General features: G+C 40.9%; 1 protein-coding gene across 6 annotated transcripts in view; it reads right to left on the bottom strand.

Annotated features, from left to right (window-relative positions):
• Nucleotides 1-20798, bottom strand: part of NFIA (nuclear factor I A) — a 308101-nt gene that overhangs the window by 282538 nt on the left and 4765 nt on the right. For 4 of the 6 annotated variants that reach the window (XM_019531539.1, XM_019531534.1, XM_019531536.1 and 1 more), the window contains exons 1-2: nt 20361-20487; nt 14188-14719 (exon numbers count right to left, since the gene is read on the bottom strand). In XM_019531539.1, the coding sequence (XP_019387084.1) occupies nt 14188-14719; nt 20361-20387 (559 nt within the window). In that variant the 5' untranslated portion in view covers nt 20388-20487. Of the gene's footprint in view, nt 1-14187; nt 14720-20360; nt 20499-20798 lie in introns of those variants that run through there. The other 2 variants (XM_019531538.1, XM_019531535.1) reach the window with 2 other exon arrangements.

Below are 20798 nucleotides of genomic sequence, written 5' to 3'. Positions count from 1 at the left end.
CTCCAGGTGGATATCAGCCATCCATTAGTCTTTACTTCCTCCAATCCACTGCTTTAATAGCTAAACTGCACTAACTCCTACCACTAAATGCATTACATGGATACATGGCCTTGCATTTATTGCACAAACTGTATGTATGCCATAGCACTGAAATGCAGCCAGCACTGGGGAAGGAGGGTAACTACTGGTGCACAGAGCCCTGTATAGCATTTGAGCAACAAAAGAACCTGGGCCCAGACCACTTGGATAAATGGTTGCATTTGTAGAAGGTGCTATGGTATTTTTGAAGTCTGTCAAGAACCATGATATATTCTCCTTCTCTCTTTTTGTTGTCATCACTAAATTGCAATGAGGCATACTTGGCCAGAACTGGAAAAATACTTAACACAGTAAACTTCCTGGAGATCGACCCCAGTAACTGAAATGGGTGAATGGCTAAACTGACTCTATTAAGAGTCTAACTACTGATTCCACAAAATGTTCTGATCACCAAAATGGCCCTATCCATAAAATACAGGGTGTTTATCTTCCAGTTAAGAAAAACACAGTAATGATTAAGCCCAAAACAGAAAAACTTTGGGAAAGATAGGAATCATGGACTCTTCTGCAGAACCAGAGGAATCCAGCCGCTGCAACATCTATGCTGTGGAAGAGTCTGTTATGAAATAGCTATTGAGGATCGAGCAGGAAGAATCAGCCATGCACCTTCTGATAAGTGAGATGAAAGCCAAGGTTCAGGTTATTAAGGGAAGTACACCGAGCACGACTGCAACTGGACACAATGCTTTGATTTTAAAGAGACTAAAAGAAAGTTAAGTAATGCAGAAGATAAAGGAGCAGAGAAGTATTATGTATTCCTTAGGATCTGTGACCAGACACTGCTCGGGTCCCTTCCGACCCTACAAACTATGAGACTATGAAACTATGAAATACAGCAGAATTGAGTTTCTCAGTCACCTATCTGATGAAAAATTTAAGCTGCTGGCCCTGAGAGTTATAGGGTAATTCAAAAAAAAGAATTCTGAATTGTTGCTTGTCTTGTAGGTTTGTATGTTTTACTCCTGCCCACGGGACTCGCCAGCACTTAAGGAAGGGCTGTCCATGCGTCCTCTTTCATCTTAGACACACATGCAAGTGATCACCGGAAAACTATTCTTTCCCATGGCCAAACCATGCCAGGAATCCCATGCAGAGAGAACCGTACGCCCCAATGGCACCTCACTGACATTAGTGACATAAGTGTGAAAAGAAAAAAGTGCTCATGTGAAACACCCTCAGTCTACTCTCCACTGGGCTAACCCACCACAATCCACTGGGCTAAACCACCATCTTATTGATGCAAACCATCAACAGAAAGGCCAGGGATTTAAACAGATGTGGAGAATAATTTATCTAGCTCTGAGTTTGGGCACATGGGTGCCACCATGCGGGAGAGTTTTTACCATTCCTGTCCTTGCTATACTTGCTCTACGGACACAGATCTCCAATCTACCAGACTATTTCTTCAGAGGCAAAAAAACCTAGCTTTTGAGAGAAAAGGCTAGTATCATAAATCATGTATGCAATATACAGGGGTGTAGGTTGTGGCTGCGTTGGTCTAAGGACATTGGCAGACAAGGTTCTTTGGGTGAATCTGATCTCTTTTATTAGACCAACTGAAATAGTTGGAAAAATATTTTTAGCGAGCTTTTAGGTTTAAAAACCCTTTGTCGGGCTGATGAAGTCTCTGCAGTTGGTGTGTGCTCTTCCTGGCTGGAACGAATAGTAAAGAAGCCAGAGGCTGGGCTGGTAGGCATGCAAGACAGGCAGTCATATATGTACTCCACTCTATAAACAAATCCTCAGATTTCTACCTGAAACTTTTCTGCAGAATAAATTACTTTACTGTTTACTACATCTGTACGTATCTTCCACAAAGCCCATAAAATTTGAGGAAACAGTACGACTGGGGGTAAATATCTTCACAACAGCAGCTGCCCACCTACATTTATATATATAAAAAATGCAGATTCTAAGCACCGATAAATGCTTTTGTCACAACAACTAACGTGTGAGTTGAAATCAGCCGTCCTTTACAAGGAACAAAAACACCTTGAACAAGAAAATCAAAATACCACCTCCTACCTACCTCCCCTGAGTTCTTTCCTCTCCATCCTGCTTTTCAGACATCAGTTAAGTTTGCAAATATAAACTGTTACCAGCTCCAGGATGTTTCAGATGGGAACAGATCCACTGACAAGAACAATGTTACCCTGTTGTACAAGAACTAGGGATCTAACATCCTGAATATCCAGCCAATGTTAAAACTGACCCATGTATACTCCTAAAGTTTTAAAACAAAATTATGCAGGGTTTTACTCTAAAGTAAGATAAAACATATAAGCAGGTCTATCTAATATTTCAATGGAGTCCTTGTCACATCAGGAAAGGTCCTCATCTCTGCACAATTCAACATTGCAGAGACTCTCTGTCCCCAACAGGGAAGACAACAATAGCTATACTCCTGAACAGTGTTCTGCTCAAAGAGTCTGTTCTTATAATTTACTTGAAATTACTTCGTTTAAAGACAGAAAAATCTACCTCTTCTAAAACGTCCACTGGAATGAAATTTAAATTTCACCCAAATGTCTAGCAGCATTCAGGGGTTTCACCACAATTCTCCCATTCTGAACTCTAATGCTCTTGCATGCTGCTCTAGCGAAAAAGGTAGTGAACTCAGGGTGAACCACACTCAACATCAAGTTTTTGTCCAATAACTTGTTTAAAATGTTTTCCTTGACAATCACATGGCAAGATTAGACTTTCCCTTTCATGCCTCTGCAGAGGTTCACCCCATTTTCCTTTTATGTTTTACAATGTATTTTTCAATGCGTATGTCAGCCTTAAATGCAGAAATATTCAAGGGCCATTACAAAGCCTTGGCCTCTCAGTACTGGCAACTTATTCAAAGACCAATTAAAAAGGCTAAAATTGACTATGCACGTAAAGCTCTCTCAATGTTTCAATCTGCATTTAATTTCTTCGTAAGGATTGTCCTGGACTTTCTTCCTGCAACCTACATCGTACTGTTCACAGTATCTGTGCTGCTCCCGCAAGCCTTCCATTCCCCACTAGCAGAGTATACCAACGGCCTCGGGCCAGTTTCCTTTAGGACATCTATATGCTTCCCAGCCATGCCTCCATAGGAGACACTCCTCACAAATTGGCAAACACATTCCTGCACCTAGTATTGTGTGCAAGGCATACACTTCCCAATGCAATCCCAATGGATGTTCCAGGTCAATGACTATAACGCAGGAGGACAATAGTGTGACTGAAGAAGACATGCAGGCTGCAAAGAATTATCATCGCATAATAGTCCTAGCTTAGCTATCAAAGTGACAGGCTTATTATAAATAAAATGGATGGACGGATGGATCCAAAGAGCAAGAGTAATAGCCCCGGCTACATCACTATGGCCACTATAGTAACAGCTGTAGCGGGGTCAAGATGCTTCTCTCATCTCACATAAAATCTGCTGGCATACAGTGGCTATCCTAAGATTCACTGACAGTATGCCCGGCTACAAGAGCTACTTGTTTTCCATGTATACATTTCTGTCCTAAGTGAAGCTCAGGGCCCTTTGAATCCTCATGTCTCTATTATTTTAATGCTTTAGAGTCATGGACTCCATGGCCTGTTCATGTGTGCGGCTCCCGGTGTCTTCAGAAACACTTCTGAGTAAGAACGAACGGTAGGCCTGAGTCCCACACAAGTCTTTCTGCAAGAGCCACCCTAAATGAGATCAGAAAAATAATAGAGCTGTCTTTTGTCAAATTACAGACTTGCTATTTCACTTTATTCTATCTCTGCATGGTTCAAGCAAAAGATGTTTTTATGAGTTGTTTTCTTATACGTAAAAACATTTCCTTGTGGGATGTCATCCAAAAACTGAGGGCACCACCAAAGTTATCATCAACCACCAAATAACCCCTTCACTGCTGTTTCATCATAATCAACTCACCTAGTTGAATTATACTACTTTTAGAATCCACCAATTGATAATTTTGTGACTGGCTACAGAGACATCTCACCCAATAACACAAACATGCTGAAACATCCAATCATATTCTGGCACACATGCAAAAAAACCCATGGCAACAAAGACGACAGCTTGCCAATGGCAGCTGCTGCACGCACACACAAAATTAAACTATATTCTTCTGAAAAGGGATATTATTATGGCATTTGTTTCCCTCCACCCACCACCTTGGGATTACAAAATAAGGGAGAAAATAGCCAATATATACTAGACACTGTTGTAGATAGACAGACAGACAGAAAGGCCGCATTCAGATGTGCAGGCGTGTACGGTCTGTGGCACCATGAACCTCTTTGCAGAATCACAAACCGCATGCCCGGAATGTTAAAACATGACCCGCACTGCGAATTTGCAGTGTGGGGCAAATTTTGCTACCAGGAAATCCTGGTAGCAAAAAAACCAAACAAATCCTGGTAGAAAAAAAAAAAAACGGTCGAGAAAAAAGCGTGCACCTGCAGACACACAGGCTTCGTTCTCCAGGGAGATGCTTTCTACCAGCCACAGCTTCTCCACTCCTTTGGTTGCCCCCTGGCTCCTCCAGCACACTGGGAGCTGGGAGGAGTGTGAAAAGGGCAGTTTGCCTGGAGCTGGGCAATCCACCCTACACCAAAGCGCACGTGCAAGGGCATGTTCTGCGGCAAAAAGTAGCGGCACAAATTTTTGCCCCTTCAATGCATGCTCCTGCATGTGGGGATGCTCCCAAAGGGTGTGTCCCCACAAGTGGGAATGTGTGTTTCCCTGGGGGCAAACAGCAGTGGTACATGTGCCACTGCTACTTGTCCCTGGGGAGTGCCACGCACAGTCCGGCGCATGGCACACTGCTCTGGGTGGGTAGGGGAGGCTAGGGCCAACAACTCTGTGCACCCCAGCAGCCGTACCTGGAGTCCTGGGGCCTCTGGGAGCTGCAGCACTGGAAATCCTGAAGCAGGGAGCCTGGCTGGCAGCTGGAACATGGCTCTAGCTGGCCAGGCTCTGGTTTTGGGTGGCACACGCTGCCACCACATGTGCTGCCCCACTTTTTTTTAGGCACATGTTTTTTTTGATCCCAGGATCTCCCAGGGCCAAAAAAACTCCCCATGCTGCAAATCATCAGTGCTTGTTGGACACGCCCAGAGTTTACTTGAACCGTCATGAGGAGCAAAGGTTCATGAGAGTGGGTCCAATGGAGGATTAGAGCTGGAACAAGCCTAAAAATGTTGTTCACCCAAAGCAAGTTATATTTTATATGCAGGTAAAATTTTCAGTTTCTTTATTTTATTACTATCAACGGTGGCAGATGAGTGGATTTTGTGGGAAGGCTGATAAATTTCCATGATAGTATTGCAAGGCTGACTTTCAAATATAACACAAATATGCAAATACATGTATATTACCGTATGTATTATCTGTTGACATTTATCTTCACTTTCCTTCCCTTGTGAAGCACTATCTGGTCCCTCACATGCAGTTATGTAACTCACAAGTTATCAGTCTCCTCACTTGTGAAGATAAATGTCATATCAGACCTCTGACATCATGTATTCTCCGAGTAATTATTTTTGATATCGTAAGAGTTAGACAGGGTGCACAATAAAATTAAAAAGTAGAAAGCAAGGTTAATAAGATTATCGTGGTGCTATAATAGGTAATGCATTTTGCAGTATATCCTCAAATCTGCCCTCTCAAAACGTAATTAAATGACCATGATTTATATTTTAAAGGACTACAGACCTACAGTACATCATCCTTACCAGATATGCTAATAACTTTCTGCTCCAAAAGCATGTAGTTGCATGATGCTTTTTGAACCTGTTATGTGAAAACCTGAAGGCAAGTATAGGTTCTGACATTTTTCACTCAAACTACGAAAAACTTTGAAAACAGCACAGATTTTACCCATCTCACTTCTATTCATACTATGTCACCTTGTGATAAAGGAGCCCCCATGAACGTGACCTACTGTCCCTTTCAAAAGCAGCTGTGCTGCCTAGGCTCATTACCTGGATCGGGATGATGGCTCCAGTCTCTTGTTCCATCCTAACTGCCCTACATGAGTCAAAGGCGGGGTACTGCTATCGTTCAATATGGATTTGCCTTTGTGTTTGTTTTGGGTCTCCACAGATTTGTATCAGGGTCTACTGTCCACCATGCATGGGATCAGGGAGGAATTTTCTCTTTTGGTAGACTGATCCACAAAGGTCTTTCCCTTTGTTCAGTTCTGTCATCAGGACTAACCTTCATGCCCAAGGTGCTCTCAGGAGCTTATTTTCAGTAAAGTCTTGGTAAAAGTCCATACCACAAGTTATATGAGAGCCTGCTGCAATTAAACAAGAATGCCAGTGGTCTAAAACAAGTTTCTCTGGCCCCAGAGGGTGTCGGTGGGACAGTTACATTAGAGGGTGTGGGGAAAAGATTCCCACTGAGCCGCACATTGGTTCCTTTCATAAAGGTAGTGAGGGTGTCCTGTACTGTATCCCAGTGGCCTGGTTGGCAAAATGGGACTGCAAGGATTTTGTACAACAGGTATTTTACTCTGCAGTATAATTCATATTTCAGTAAAATTGCAGCACAAGTCTTTAAACCACAGCAAATGCGTCTGAGCCTCTATGTAGGTGTAGATCAGAGGCGTAAGATAGCACATAGCAGTAACGTTTTTCTTGAATGGCCACACAAATCATTTACTTCTGTCTAACTTTACCACTTCAAAGAGGTTTCCAAAGGTAGACCTTAAAGGCACAAATCTTCAGGTAGCCTTCGCCAGGAACATGCACAATCTGAAAGGGCATCCAGTTTTCACAGGCAAAGTCCCACATTTGCTCGTGAAAATCACAACTCGGCAGTTTATTGAACCTTTTGGGTTTTGGTATGCACAAAACAGATGCACATTTTATTGAAGACAGCTATCAACTCAGCCCAAAAATGTTAATTTGCCTTAAGATGGTCAAACCCTATTATTTAACATGTAAGCGTGACTTCTGCTGGCTACATCTATGAACAGACTTGAGCTCAAGCAGCCAGTCACCCTTGCTAGCTCCACTTAATATAATGGAGTTACACCAGGTACAAATATTGCCCCAAGTATAAGGAACAAATCAAAATTAGACAGAATTCCCATTGAAACCAATAGTAGCTGTGGGTATTCTGCCACTTTGAAAATCAGTTAATTTAGTAAGATGCCACAATATGAATTGGCACCTTAGGTTGGAAAAATCTGGCTTACGTTAAAAACGGGCCTGGAGAGTCTGTACCAAGAAAATTACAGCCTCATACTGCAAAACCTTTGCAGTTGAACTGCATCAACCTCTCTGTTTGTATAATGCTTTACACAATGCAGTAATGCTGGATACTACTGTAAGACAAATATTAAGTAATTAAACAAGTGAAATGAATGAACAAAAGAGTATCATGCAATAGAAAAGGGTTACTCTGGTTAAAAAAATATACTTCCTATTTGACAAAGACCCCCCCCCCACCTCTCTAAAGCTCTGTCTATCATAAGTGTAGCTTCAGAGTCAACCGCTATGAGAGCGATAAAACAAGTGGCCTTGCACTACAATCCGCACAATCGCATCCCTCCAACCTAATATAATTACTTCATATTGGGAGATACATCCACAACTGCAGCGGACAGGGCTACTAGAGGCAGCAGTGCTCAGTATACAGAACATGCCAGCAAGTATTCCTCCATAAGGAATCCTTCAGCCTTGAATTTTTCACAGCCTCCAGCTCGAAACGGCCCCTAGCTATTGAACTTTGGGGCATGCTGCAAAGAACATCTATTTGCTAGTGCTCTGGGGAAGGGTTGAGGGTGTGGGAAGTGGTGAGGTTGGCTTTATTTTGCTGCTTTGAATTACTGGCTGGTTATGTTAATTTAATTTGGTTGTGTGTGGGTTTTATTATGCTGCTGGGCGGTTATTCTTGTGAGGATTGTTCTTTTAAATAATTGTAAGGACACAAGAAGCTGAGGATGGCTGTCCCCTCCTTCACATTTAAATCAAAAGAAGCAATAAAGAAGCATCATCATAAATATTGGCATTTGTGAACAATTAGAATTTCCACTGCTGCTTTGCAGGGCTTGAAAAGCCGACACGATGTTCTGGGTCCTCGAGAATCAGCGTTGAGGCCTCAACCAAGCGAAACATTCAGCCCTGCTGTGTACAGCAGTGACCACAACAAAGATTGTGGTTTCTCCCACACTCGCCTTAAATAGATTTAAATTAATGCTATTCATCATTGGGTGGAAAAGAAGGGAAATATAAAAGTGCAGCAACTGTAGACAAGCCAGCAGTGTTGGGTAATTTTCTTACCGATAGGCAAACCTCACAGCTCCGTATGTGCTGACCTCCATTTAAAGACTCCTCTTTGATTTGGACCCACAGGGTCTACTGTCCTACTCCAGACCATGGCTGCTTGTGGTTTAAGACACGTATGTAATATTATGGGAAAAGAAATCATTCTGAACATACTAAAAGCATATTTAGCCAGTGATTACATGTTGTTGTTGTTGAACAGAGAAAGCTAAACCACATGATTGAACTTCTGCCAGGGGTTCATGATATAGCAGAGTCGCAAGTGCCACTATAGTTAGGGTTAGAATTAACACAGATGCCTGTCTTCTCAATTACAACAGTGCAGGGGAAGCAGTTGTCTCAACCTAAATCCTGCTTCTGTCAACTACGGTTACTACTGCAAAGAGCAGTCTGGTCCCACTTCCCAAGCAGAATTTCGTGATAGAGATATTATATATCTGTCTGTACCATGCAGGGTGTGTAGATGGGTGTGTGACCAGAGTGTGCGTGCATGGTAAATGCACGGGTATAAATCAAGGGTAGCCAAAAACTTTGGTTTTTTACTCCTTATTCAGCTAGGAAACCCAGTTGCAAGTAAGTTTTCGGTCCTTTTTTAATGAGACCCTTTTATGGGTTGGACATGACACAAGATCTGGTACTCTTTGATAACAGAATGACTTGGTAATGACTACATCTGACATAATCTTTAACCCATAAATATGGGTGGCAGAGAGTCATAACAAACAAATATTGCAATATCCACGATCTTCTGGATCTCCACATGTAACCCGGTATATATGCGGTGTAGAAAACACTTCCTGCAAGGCTATTTTTTTAAAGAGTGAACGTAATCTGCATTTTTAGAGTACTGCACATGTATTATTAACATCCTGCTTCATGAATAAAACGTTTAAGAGTCCTTTGATATAAGGCTGGACGATGACAGCCATATATTAGACGCAGATTTTCAAAAGTTTCATAGTGAGGGTATGACATAAATGCTTTAGAAATCTCCAGATATGTGCACAAGCTGCATATATGTTACATATTCAGTACATGGCAGAGATGCTGCTCTGAAATGTGGCCCTTTTTTAATGCCGTTATACACGCAGCTAACGAGCATTTGGGATGAATCTTGGGAGCAAAAAAACCCTACTGATCTTACACCTGCTCTTTAGCAGTGGGAAGTGAGTTCTCAATCTGTTAACGTGACCATCTGGCCAATCTGCATATCCTGGCTATCTGGATTACTGTACGATGGAATGGCAATACCGTAACCAAAATAAAACCAAAATGTGTCAAAACCTAGCACTTCGGACTTAAATGAAATAACAGAAATGCTGCATCAGAACAAAACAAGAATGTAATCTAAATAATTAAAAATGAGCCTGCGTTACAATGTAATTAAGTAAACAATATGGTGTATGTAATGTGGTAATCAGCAATACCTTATACAGGAAAACACTGTACTTTTGTAAAGCAGGTATCAGGAGTTTCAGGATGCTGCAACAGCTCTTTTCATGATGTACAGTATTGTTAGAACACCCTTCACATCACTGCTACACACTGAATTGGCTGAAGCTATTAACAGGATTAATGCAGCAACAATCAATAACAATTGTACTAAAAGATTACAGTGCAAGTGTTACGTACCTTTCTGACTTGGAACTAAAAGACACTTACACTGATATTTTGACTATATGAGACTATTTTAATTCTGACCGGTATTTACATAATTTCAATCGATATGCTTTTGTTATGATCTAAGTATAAATATTTAAAATACACTAATTACAGCACAAAATGTGTCTACTTTAAGTTCAAGGTCACATGTACCTACTATTACATAGTCAATTATCCATAGAACATATTTCAATGCTAAGTAAATTTTCACAGTCGCAAAAATATGTCAGACTTCCCATTTCGACTTTGGCTTCAGTTCTGAATAGTATCAAAATCAGTAAAAACGGTCTTATTTGAACAAAATACTAACCCCAGACTTTATTTAAACTTAGAAATTTTAAATGCCCTGAAGGATTAGGCAATTTTGTCCCTCAAACATCTCACTAGCTTTAATTATTGCCTAGAACGGTTAATGACATCTATCAGGAAAAAAAATTCAAGCATCGTATTATCCCTTTCTGGCCTGTAATCTAGCTTTGTCCACTAAGAAAGTCTTTAAAACCTGTGACCTCTCACAAAATTTAATTACTTCAGTGGAGAATCTTTTCTACAATCTGATCACATTAGCAGAAGTAACTCCAAAGCAGTATAAAACTCAAGAAAGTTCTCGGTTGAGTGCCTACTAATGAACAAAGGTTAACTTTATCTAAAAGGTCAACTGCCTGGTGGCTTAGGTTATGACCTTAACAACTTAAATTGTGACCTCGCCACGTGCCTGGTATATTGTAGATTCTGATACAGATCATCTGGTTTGGGACTGGCCATAAATTAGCTTTACTGTTATACTCCCACAAAGAGAACGGTTTGCCACAATGGTTTCCAAGTTGTCATTTGATACATCTGCAGAAGAAGTGAAAACTAAAAAGCAAACCCAAGTGAAGGATAGGAGAATGCCGTCTGCTTTTGCTTAAACAGATTTAAAACGGCAAATTAGGACTGAAGCTGTAAATGTTGCTACATTGTTTGGTCGCTCTCTAATTCCTGAAACAGCGTTGTTCGTTATTTTCTCACAAAAATGGCATGTAGTCTGTGTATTTGCATATTTTAGTTTTCTTGTTTTATACAGTTCTTAAAGAAAATAATTCATTTCTGTGGCTCTGTAAGAAGTGTTATTTAAATCTGTGCACATGTGTTCTCTTACAGATGACAGTGTCCGACTGGAAAAAAAGCCTGGATTCAAAGCAATAATTATCGTACATGTTTAGAAGGAAAGGAACATCTCACTGTTGAAGTCATCGAAAATAAGGCATATTGGAACAGAATCCAAAAAGGAAAAAAAAAGAAGATGAAGAAGCAGCAAGCACTATGGGTGAAAAGGCCACAATGGTTTTGGCACATATCTTAAAGCACGTTTCAGAGTCTGTGCCTCCTGCCAATACTGGCAACTTCTCAAAACTTTTAAGGAGGTAAAAACATTGTTTAGTGTTTACAAATCTTCTGTACTATAGCAGATGCTTGTCAAATCAGCTATATGTAAGTTGACCAACCTACCTAATATTTGTATTGGCAGCTTCCTCATCATAAATAACAGGTCTGTAAGACTCTGAAACCGTCTGAAATATTTTGAGACAAAAGGACCCTTAATATTTTCTTTTGTAATTCTCCTGTTGCACACACAGCACAAGCTGCCATGACTGCGGGTCTGTGGGAACCAATGACTGTCAGCTTGGCCGGTGTTCCAGTGTAAAAAGAATTGTGGGATACACCAGAGTTTAAAAATTTTAAAAAGGTAGCTTTATCTACGATGCTTTCATCATGCCTATTGGAAGGATAAAAATAATGATCATACTTCACTACATAAATATCATTGCGTTGCACTTGATTAATCTGTTTGTTAATAAATCTGGCAGCACGCGTTACTGCCACAACCATGTATGGCAGCAGGTACAATCAGCGACAAAGATTGTATAGTTAAAAAGGTTTACCGTTTAATAGGATCTGTACATGTAGCTCAAGAAAGATTTTCAAGTCTAGCGTTCAAGTTTCTATGGCAAAAGTTTAGTCCAAAGAACAATTAGCACAATTGTTTTCTGTTTCTGATGAACAGATTAAAAAACAAGAGCTTGCAAGGTCTGGACTAGATGTCTTCAAGAAGTCACTTCCAGCCCTACTTTCCTACGGTCACTAGTTGTCAGTCATATTGACAAGATGACATACCACTAATAAAAATACTCAACTTTTAAATATGGGATGTGTGACTCATAATGGAAAAATTAAATCACTTTACACCTCTTTCTATTACTTATAGGTATAGTTCAGCTGTTTGCTTCTCTCTGTCTCTCAGGCACATTCTGCATAACCAGGGCAATGGACTAATAAACCTCTTGAAGTCCCTTCCAGCCCTATGTTTCTATGATCCTGCACGCAGGCTGAAACAGGATCACTGGCTTCTGCTGACAAGCTTTGTGCTTTTCGGAAGCTGGCTTTTACTTTATGGAACACAATACTGACTAAACATTAGTGGTGAATGTAAGTCTAATTAATAATAATGCCTCGTTCCTACACAGCATTTTTCAAGTAGATCTCAACTGCTTTATAAAGAAAGTCACTATAATTGCCTCCATTTTACAGACGAGGAAACTGAGGTACTGCCACTTTGTAAGACACTGAAAGAGCCAGGAACAAGAACATACCTCCTGCAACCCAGTCCAATGCTCTCTCCATTAAGCCACAAATCAAGTACTTCTTATTGTATTATACGACATAATAAATCACCTAGTAAATAAATCCCTCTTTCCACAATATTTGCCTACATTTCCTGGACCATAAATATGCAGTCGCATCTAACTGCAAAATAAATTCCACAGCTTATCTGTGTAAAATACCACAATGATGCCCAAAGATACTTTCCAACCTCAGAATATACCTGTAAAACTTACTGAAATGGCATTGCACATCCTAAGTTTGAATGGCTTTATTGAATGAATCTTTTGGATAGTCAGCAATCTTTACAAATCCCTAGAGAATATTAGAAAATAGATATAGTCTTTTGTTTTTCTTATTTTAATAATAGGAAATGTATCTATATTTAGTCTCTATTGATAAGATTCTACCATCTTCTCTTTGCTTCACTCTTTTTTCAACTCTCTCTGACCCCATGGCTTAAGTAACTGCTCAGAAAGAAATCCAGTGAGATCGGTAGGTGTGTCAATACAGAAAGTCAACAAGTTACAAATACCCGGGCCTAACATTTCATGAACAACAACTTATCTACAACAAGATGATTAGAAAATAAATGCAACAGAATATCATTTTATCCTGCTGCTGAATATATTCATATTCACAAGCTAGGCAGGTTTTGCATTGGAGTCACAAAAGTACCAAATTTCACAACATGCCTTTCTGCCCTCCTGAATGTAACTTTTATCAAATCAAAAATCAATTCTCAGGACTGGTCAGATGCCACGTCATGTCTTTATGACACTCTGGTTATTTCTTTTAACGCTGATCTTATTTTAACCAGTTGACTACACAAATGGGGGTTTTTTTAACCATACTTTGCACCAGCCAGATTTGCGTGACTTGTTTCTTTTACACTTTGGGCCCATATCTGTAAGACGTGGCACAGGTTCCCCCATACATATCAACAGGAATCGAGGGCACTCAGCGCCTCTTAGCCCTGGCCCTTTTCACGATCAGCACTTGGACACTCCTGTTTCCCCGAATTTATTTGTTCAATGACATAACACATATACAAAGGGTGTTTGTATTTTTTTTTTAAAAAGGCCCATCTCTGTGCTTTCCCTGGCCTGTATTAAAACAAGATACATTATAACTAAGCCTCCAGATAGTTTAAGCAGCAAAGGCCTTTCACATTTCCTACACTAATATTAATGGAAACACTTTTGACAGCACTTGCAGAAAACCGACATATCTTTACACTTACTGCTTTTTAAAGTCAACAGAAAATGCAATCTCATTTGTTGCTACTTTTTGCATTGGCAACCAGAATATATCAGTATTGTCTTCCTCACTGGTTAGGCTTGGAGATGGAGTTAAACCCATGCTGCCAGCCACATTTACATGGCATACATTTTCCCACAATTCAAACACTGACTCAAACAGCCTTTGCCAGGTCATGACACACGCTCAGATGGTACAGCAGAGGAGCGGAGCTTACAGAAAAGTTGGACAACTTTGTATAAATGCACTTACCTGCTGCGTGCACAAAGTATGCCAAATATAAATCGAGTTCCTTAACAGAAACTCCTATATGATGGGGCTGTACGCACAGCCCTGGATTAGAGCACTGTGGGGACTTTACAAGGCGCTCGCCATCAGTACTTTCGAGCGGAATACCTTTAAATAAAATCACCATAACAAGGTCCAATCTCCAGACCTTATCTGCCTGGCGTAGGCAGTCAATTCTTCTCATCTTGCCCTTCTGGTCTGGATTGGAAAGAACGCAACACGGAGGCTTTTTTCCTGTGACTGTGAGAACAAAATCCTCTCGGAACTCAGGCCTGATATCTTTCCGTAGCTTTGCCAGAAGTCTGGATGCCCATTTTTGTTTGACCTCAGGTTTTTCACTTAGCAATTCGTCCTTCACTGCTCTCTCTTCCTCTTTAGACATGCGTTTTTCATGTTTTTTGAAGTATTTTCGTTTTCGGGCTTGCAGGTTGAACCACGTGTACGCAAATGCTCGGACGTGAGGCAGAAGTGCTTCAATGAAGGGATGAAATTCATCCTAGAGGAATGATAATAAAATTATTGATATCATGAAAACACAATCACAACCAGCAAAGACTTCAAAATATCTCCTTCAAACTCTACTTTAACACATGAAAAATGTATGTGCACATAAAGTAAGAATTAAGGCATGACAAGCATATATACGATAGGGCAGGAAACACAAGCACTTGCATATTCATATACACACACATATATAAATGCTTCTTCCTTTCATTACACATATGCACACGCACACACATAGGGTTTCTATGTAAATCAACCATAGGCTATGATAGCACCATTGCAAAGGATGGAGAACATTTCAAGTGTAAAGGAAGTTTAGGCTCGGTCCTAAAATTTCAAATCACTTAAAAAATTTGAAAGTAGACCAAGAGCTGAAAAGTATATAAATCTGTAATGGCCTTAATCCGTGCTCAAAGAATACATATCTTACTTTGTTCTCTCCCTGACCCCATTGCTTGTGGGGTAGCCAGCACATGCCCGCCAATTTGGCAAATTCTAAACATTTGGATGCCAATCAATGTTTGTATGGGGAAGTCTGGACTACAAAAAAACTTTACTTAAGATGTATTTGGAAACAGCGACCGGCAGAATAATGACATTCCAATATAACTGATTTTACAGATAAAAGGGTTTGGGGGTTTTTTTGCTTACGGGACCCCCAGAAACAGCAAATAATTCAGCTCATTTGTAAATTTCTCCAGCATGCCTAAAAGTAAATTGTATTAAAAGCTTAGAAAACTCTAACCTTCCAGAGTTTAAAAAAACAGTTTGGTTTATACTTCGCCGACCAAAAATAATAAATCTGATATTGTGACATGGATACAAGACAAGTTCTGATTCCCTAGTATAAAAAAATAAAAGAAGAGGGAAACTTATGTGCAAAATCTGAAAGCAGAAAATCTTAGTGTCACCACCATATTCCAAAAAGAAATGACTGGATGTTGCTAGCATCTTTTGGTATAGTTTGAATAATATATTTTAAAAGACTACCACTGCTATACTTTTTGTTCCCAAACATACCGCCTGCCTTCAGTAACATTATTTTAAGTTTGTTCTCTGTACTTGGGACAAAAACAATCGGCATTGACTAGTTGCTTTCAACTCCAATAAGTATACTGCAAGAAAGGCCCATATACTTGATTTTTTTAAACTAGTAAATGTACGCAAAAATTACACTAGTCAAACGTTATGTTTCTACATAAATCACACGTTATAATTCACTATAATTGTGCTGGTTATTCTTCTCTAAGTGACAGCATTATTGCACATGCCTTTACCTTCAGAAACGCATGTACAACTTAAGGGCCTGATTCTGTAATATAGGCGAGGAACTAAGTTCACTCTTTAGGCCAAGAGGAACTCCCACAAGTGAGTTACTCCCATTCATGGGATTGGGCCCTACGGGAAAAAAAATTAAAACTATATAGAGCACAGACAGGAAACTTTAACTCTGCACTGTCCTTGCCAGGTGACAATTTTTTTTTCAATTAAAATGACTTTCCTCTGTTGTATTAGCATGCACAGTGTACCACCTACCGAAATAGTTTCATAGCCTTAAAAATCATGTTATTAAAATATATCCCTTGTGTAGCTCCAGTGGCTTTTTTCCCCAGAAAACACCTTCCTGCTCAAAAAAATTATATTAAAAATGAAAATCAATGATGGAAATATCTAGTAACAAAACCCTGTCACAATTCAAGGCTGTGTATCAAGTTTCCATAGGGGTTAATCACACATATTCTGTGCATCTCTTAACGTGTATGTACTATGTAATCATTACAGCATATTTTTTTAAAGGGGGACTATTAGAAATTACCAAAAATGACACAACAACATTAACAGAGTGCAAGAATACTTACAAATGTGAATGATTATTAAAACGTAAGGCATAAAATAAATTCAAACAATTTGGCGATTAACATTTTGGGTTTTTTTTCCTCTACTTGAGCAGATCAGTTTCAAATGTCAAGAAAGTAAAAAAGCTTTTAGTCGGTGGATTCAAAAAGTGAGAGAAGGCAGCAATCACAACATGTGGAGCTGGGCTCTCAAACATGAAAAATTGCCTTAATAGAAAAAAAAGATAAAGAGCTGCAGGTTGCCACAAGCTATTAAAAATAATAAAAACACACTTCTGATCTTTTCAGTTCTTTCCCCCCAATACATACACTCAAAAAGAGAAGAATGGGAAAAGGCCTTTTGTCAAGTCAAAGTTTATCTGCTAAGGTACACAATCAATTTGCTAAAAAGACCTGCAATGAAACAGGGGATCGTTTGAAGCATTAATAAATTCTAAACACATCTTGGTATATCCTGAAATATTTAACTTTCTGCTTTCAACAGGACTTCGTATTGACTGATCTCATATGCTCACGACTTTTTTGGCCCTACGCTGGATACTATCCAAAATACAGCTCCTGGAGTCTGCATTAGAGCTGAGCTACAATGTGAACCTGAAAGAGGGAGAAAAAAACTTTGAAAGGCTGCAGAACCATTATATGGCCTAAAGATCAGGTAATCATTTTCAGTAGTTCTTAATCTGTATTAGATTTAAAGATTGCTACACCACGAGACAGCTATATGCCTTGCATTCATGTGTATCTATACATGTTGCATTTTAATGTGGTTTTCAAAATGGTGTACTAAGCAAAAAGGTTAATGACTCAAGAACAGAAGACTGCCAAACTAACTTTTAAACTGTCTTCATAAAATATTCCCCTGTAAAATCCAACCACCGAAATCTCAATGAGAAGGAATCAGCAAAGTATGAATGGAAATGAAGCCACACAACCATTTGGAAAACCACTTTTGCCATTTTTCTCTTTTTTTTTAAAGTTGTTTATTAAAATGTTATTAAGCTCCCCAAAAAAGTTTTGGAAATATGTCCGTGAAAGCGCATGTAAAGGTGTGCAGATCCGCTCACTTGCTTAGAGCAAAAAATTAAGATTGAAAATAACTGTTAGAAAACAGTATGATTTTTGCCTTTTCTCAATGTTTATTAAATAGTTCAAAAGTTTGGTTTAAAAACATTTTCCCCTTTAAGAATTAAAGAATACTTGAAAAATAAATGGTACCCTAAGGGTGTTCTATACATTTTTTAAAAGGAAAAAAATAAAAACTAAGTTTTAATATAATGCTCTTTCACTATTTGTAGTTATGGTACTTCCGACATGCACCCTGCATCAAAAATTTGGGCCTTGAAATTATATTTATATATTTAAATTACAGACTCATAAAAAACAAAGGGGCCCTAATATCCAGAAGAGAGGGCCAAGAAAAGGTAGCATTTTATAGTAATCTTTTTCTATGATCTATTTACACTGATCTATCTGAAAATAAGTCAAAGCTATAAACCCTCATAATATTAATATTTCTGCATTTCATGTTTTTTTCAAGTATTTTTTTTTACAAATTAGATACTCAGGTTGGCCCAAACTATTTTCCAGATCTACAGAACAGATGTGAATTAAATAGTGTGTATATCTCTGAGAAAGGGTTCAAACCTCTCTAGCAGACACAGTCATGCCATTCCAGTTGCACTACTGGGATGACTGTGCTTCCTAACCATGGTTTTGCCTGTTTGTTTGTATTTTTCCAAATCATCCTTCTAAGGTTTTCCCCTTCAAACTGAGCCAATACTAAAATATAAAAAGGAAAGAAAAAACCCTACCCCAAAACTTGTAGCAATAAAAGCTCATGTTAATTCTGAAATGAAAATCCAAAGACCACTTAAGCCTTTATTAAAATTTAGCCTACGTTTTCTATATAAAATGATAAAACCGCCTCATCGATCATTCTCGGCATAGTTTGCAAAGAGGCCTCTGAATCCCTAAACTACTTTCCCAAATGTTAAACAAAGATGTAAGATTTTGACAATAAAATGACACTATATTTAATTATAAAAAAGGAAAGGGAAAAATGCAGAGATTTATTTTGAATCTCCTTACTGTACCATTGGGCCTACTAAAAACAGGATTAGACAAGTGCAGTTTGAAAAGGAAATGAGTATTTGGCTGTTCTTTCCAAAGTTAAATTACTATCATTTCTCCAGTAGGCGAAATGACAGAAAGTAGGGATTTATCTGGGCTGTATCAGTGGCGTAAACTCTGGTCAAAAAGGGCACAAGGGCTGCACCCCGTGTTTCTGCGCGTGTGACACGTTCGTGTCAACACGTCGACCTGCCTTTTGCCTAAAAGCAAGGGTGAGCTCAGTACTGTGAAGTTCCTCCCTCCCACCACTTCCCTCCCAGCGAGCCCATCGATTTCTGGAGGGAAGAAAGAAAAATAAAACTTTTTTTTGCAGCTCCCAAGCATACTCGGAAAAGCTCCCCATCCCCAGGGTGGGGGGGCTAGCTCTCTTGTGGGAAACTGCCTTCAAGAGCTCCTCTTTAAAAATACTAATGAGCAAACTAAAAGGGATGATAGCCTCCCAGTCCTGCACGCAGGAGGAAATCAGGCTGGGGTTTGAGTCCACCAGGAAGTATTTCCTCCTTAAATCATTGTCTCCTGCGAAGGGAAGGTGTGCAACTGGAAGGCTGTGCTATAACTTGTGTGCAGAAGAGAGGGAAGGGGCCACTTGCTTTGCACTGAGGCTGGAAGGTATCACAGTCCCAGGCTGGGGGGGGGCACACTCTCCCTTCACTCCAGCTTCAGGCCTTTCAATAGTGAAAATAAATATGACAAAACAAGAAGCTACCGCGGGCTCAGGAGCCGCAGAAGGGCAGCGTCGAGCCTGAGGGCGGTGAGAGGGAGGGGGAGAGGTGAGCAGGAAAAGTTGCCCGAAGTCCTGCGAAGTGAGCGGGGAGGGCGGCCGCGCGGCGGGGGAGGGGGCGGCTGCAGCCGGGACAACTCCGCAGCCCGGGGACGGGATCGAGCAACTTTGTGAGCAGGACTTGCACCCCCCCTTCCAAAAAAATAAAATAACACCCAAGCCAACGTGACACCCGAGCAAGTGCCACTCGGCGTCCCAGCCACACGTCCCCGGGGAGCCCCGCCAAGCCCGCATCCACGGCTGGGCACGCGTGCAACGCACGCGCGGGGGGCTGCGGGCAGGTCCCGGCTCGGTGCACGGGGGCAGCGGCCAGCGCCGGGGCTGCGCGGGGGGAGGGAGCCCTCAACCGCATCCACGACCCAACAAAAGTCTGGAGTTCACGGGAGGGAAAGCAATGCAGTGACTTGCGTCTCCGAAAAGAAAATGCAGCACTTTTTGAATGCTCCCCCCCAAAAAACCCACCCAACCCTAACCCGAAGTAGAGCTCTCACTAGTCTCCTTCCCCCCCCCCCCATGCATTAATCGCATCGGAAGCACAAACGGGGAGCATCGATTGCAGATGACCAAGCATGTCATGGGGTGCAGCACTGCCGCACACGTGCGGATCGTGCCCCCCAAAACAGAGCGTCGGAGCGGGACCCCCCTCCCCAATATTAATTAAACCATTAATAAGTAAGGCGCCATTAGCCATGTGCCTGCACAAATGGCCGTGCAAGAAGAGGAATGCAACCTAATGGAAACAAAGTTACTTTCTTCAAGCTGTGGTCCCCCCCCCGCGCACACCCCCCGCACACACACACACACACACACACGCACATGCACCACCCAGCAAAACCAGCCCCAAATGCATCCAAACAGCTGCTTACCTGGGTGAGACAGAGAGGAGAATACATGATTGCGGTGGGGGGGTTGTGGTTTGGAGGTGTGCGTGTGTGTGTGTGTTTGTGTATGTGTGTGTGTGTGTGAGAGAGAGAGAGAGAGAGAGAGAGAGAGGGAGAGAGAGAGGGAGAGGGGGAGAGAGAGAAAGGGAGAGAGAGAAAAAGAGAGAGAGAGAAAGAGGGGGGGAGAATGGAGCCTGCTTCTTGCTTTCACATTTCCAACTCTGCTAAACTGCAGGCAGCGCTGAGCAGCTCCATGAGCTGAACTTTAACCCCGCCTAGACTTTCCCTACACTACACACTATACATGCCTACTGTACAGGGGCGTTAAAGGCATAGCGCGCACTTCCAGCGGCGCGGGGTCCCCGGGAGCCTGCCCGCGCGCCGCCCGCTCCGCTCTGCACCGCGCCGCCAGCAGCCGCCGCG

This window comes from Crocodylus porosus, unplaced genomic scaffold (genome assembly GCF_001723895.1).
Source record: "Crocodylus porosus isolate Cpor-Errol unplaced genomic scaffold, CroPor_comp1, whole genome shotgun sequence".
NCBI lineage: Eukaryota > Metazoa > Chordata > Crocodylia > Crocodylidae > Crocodylus > Crocodylus porosus.
The sequence above is the reverse complement of the archived record's forward strand: the minus strand, read 5'-3'. Positions and strand labels throughout refer to the sequence as shown.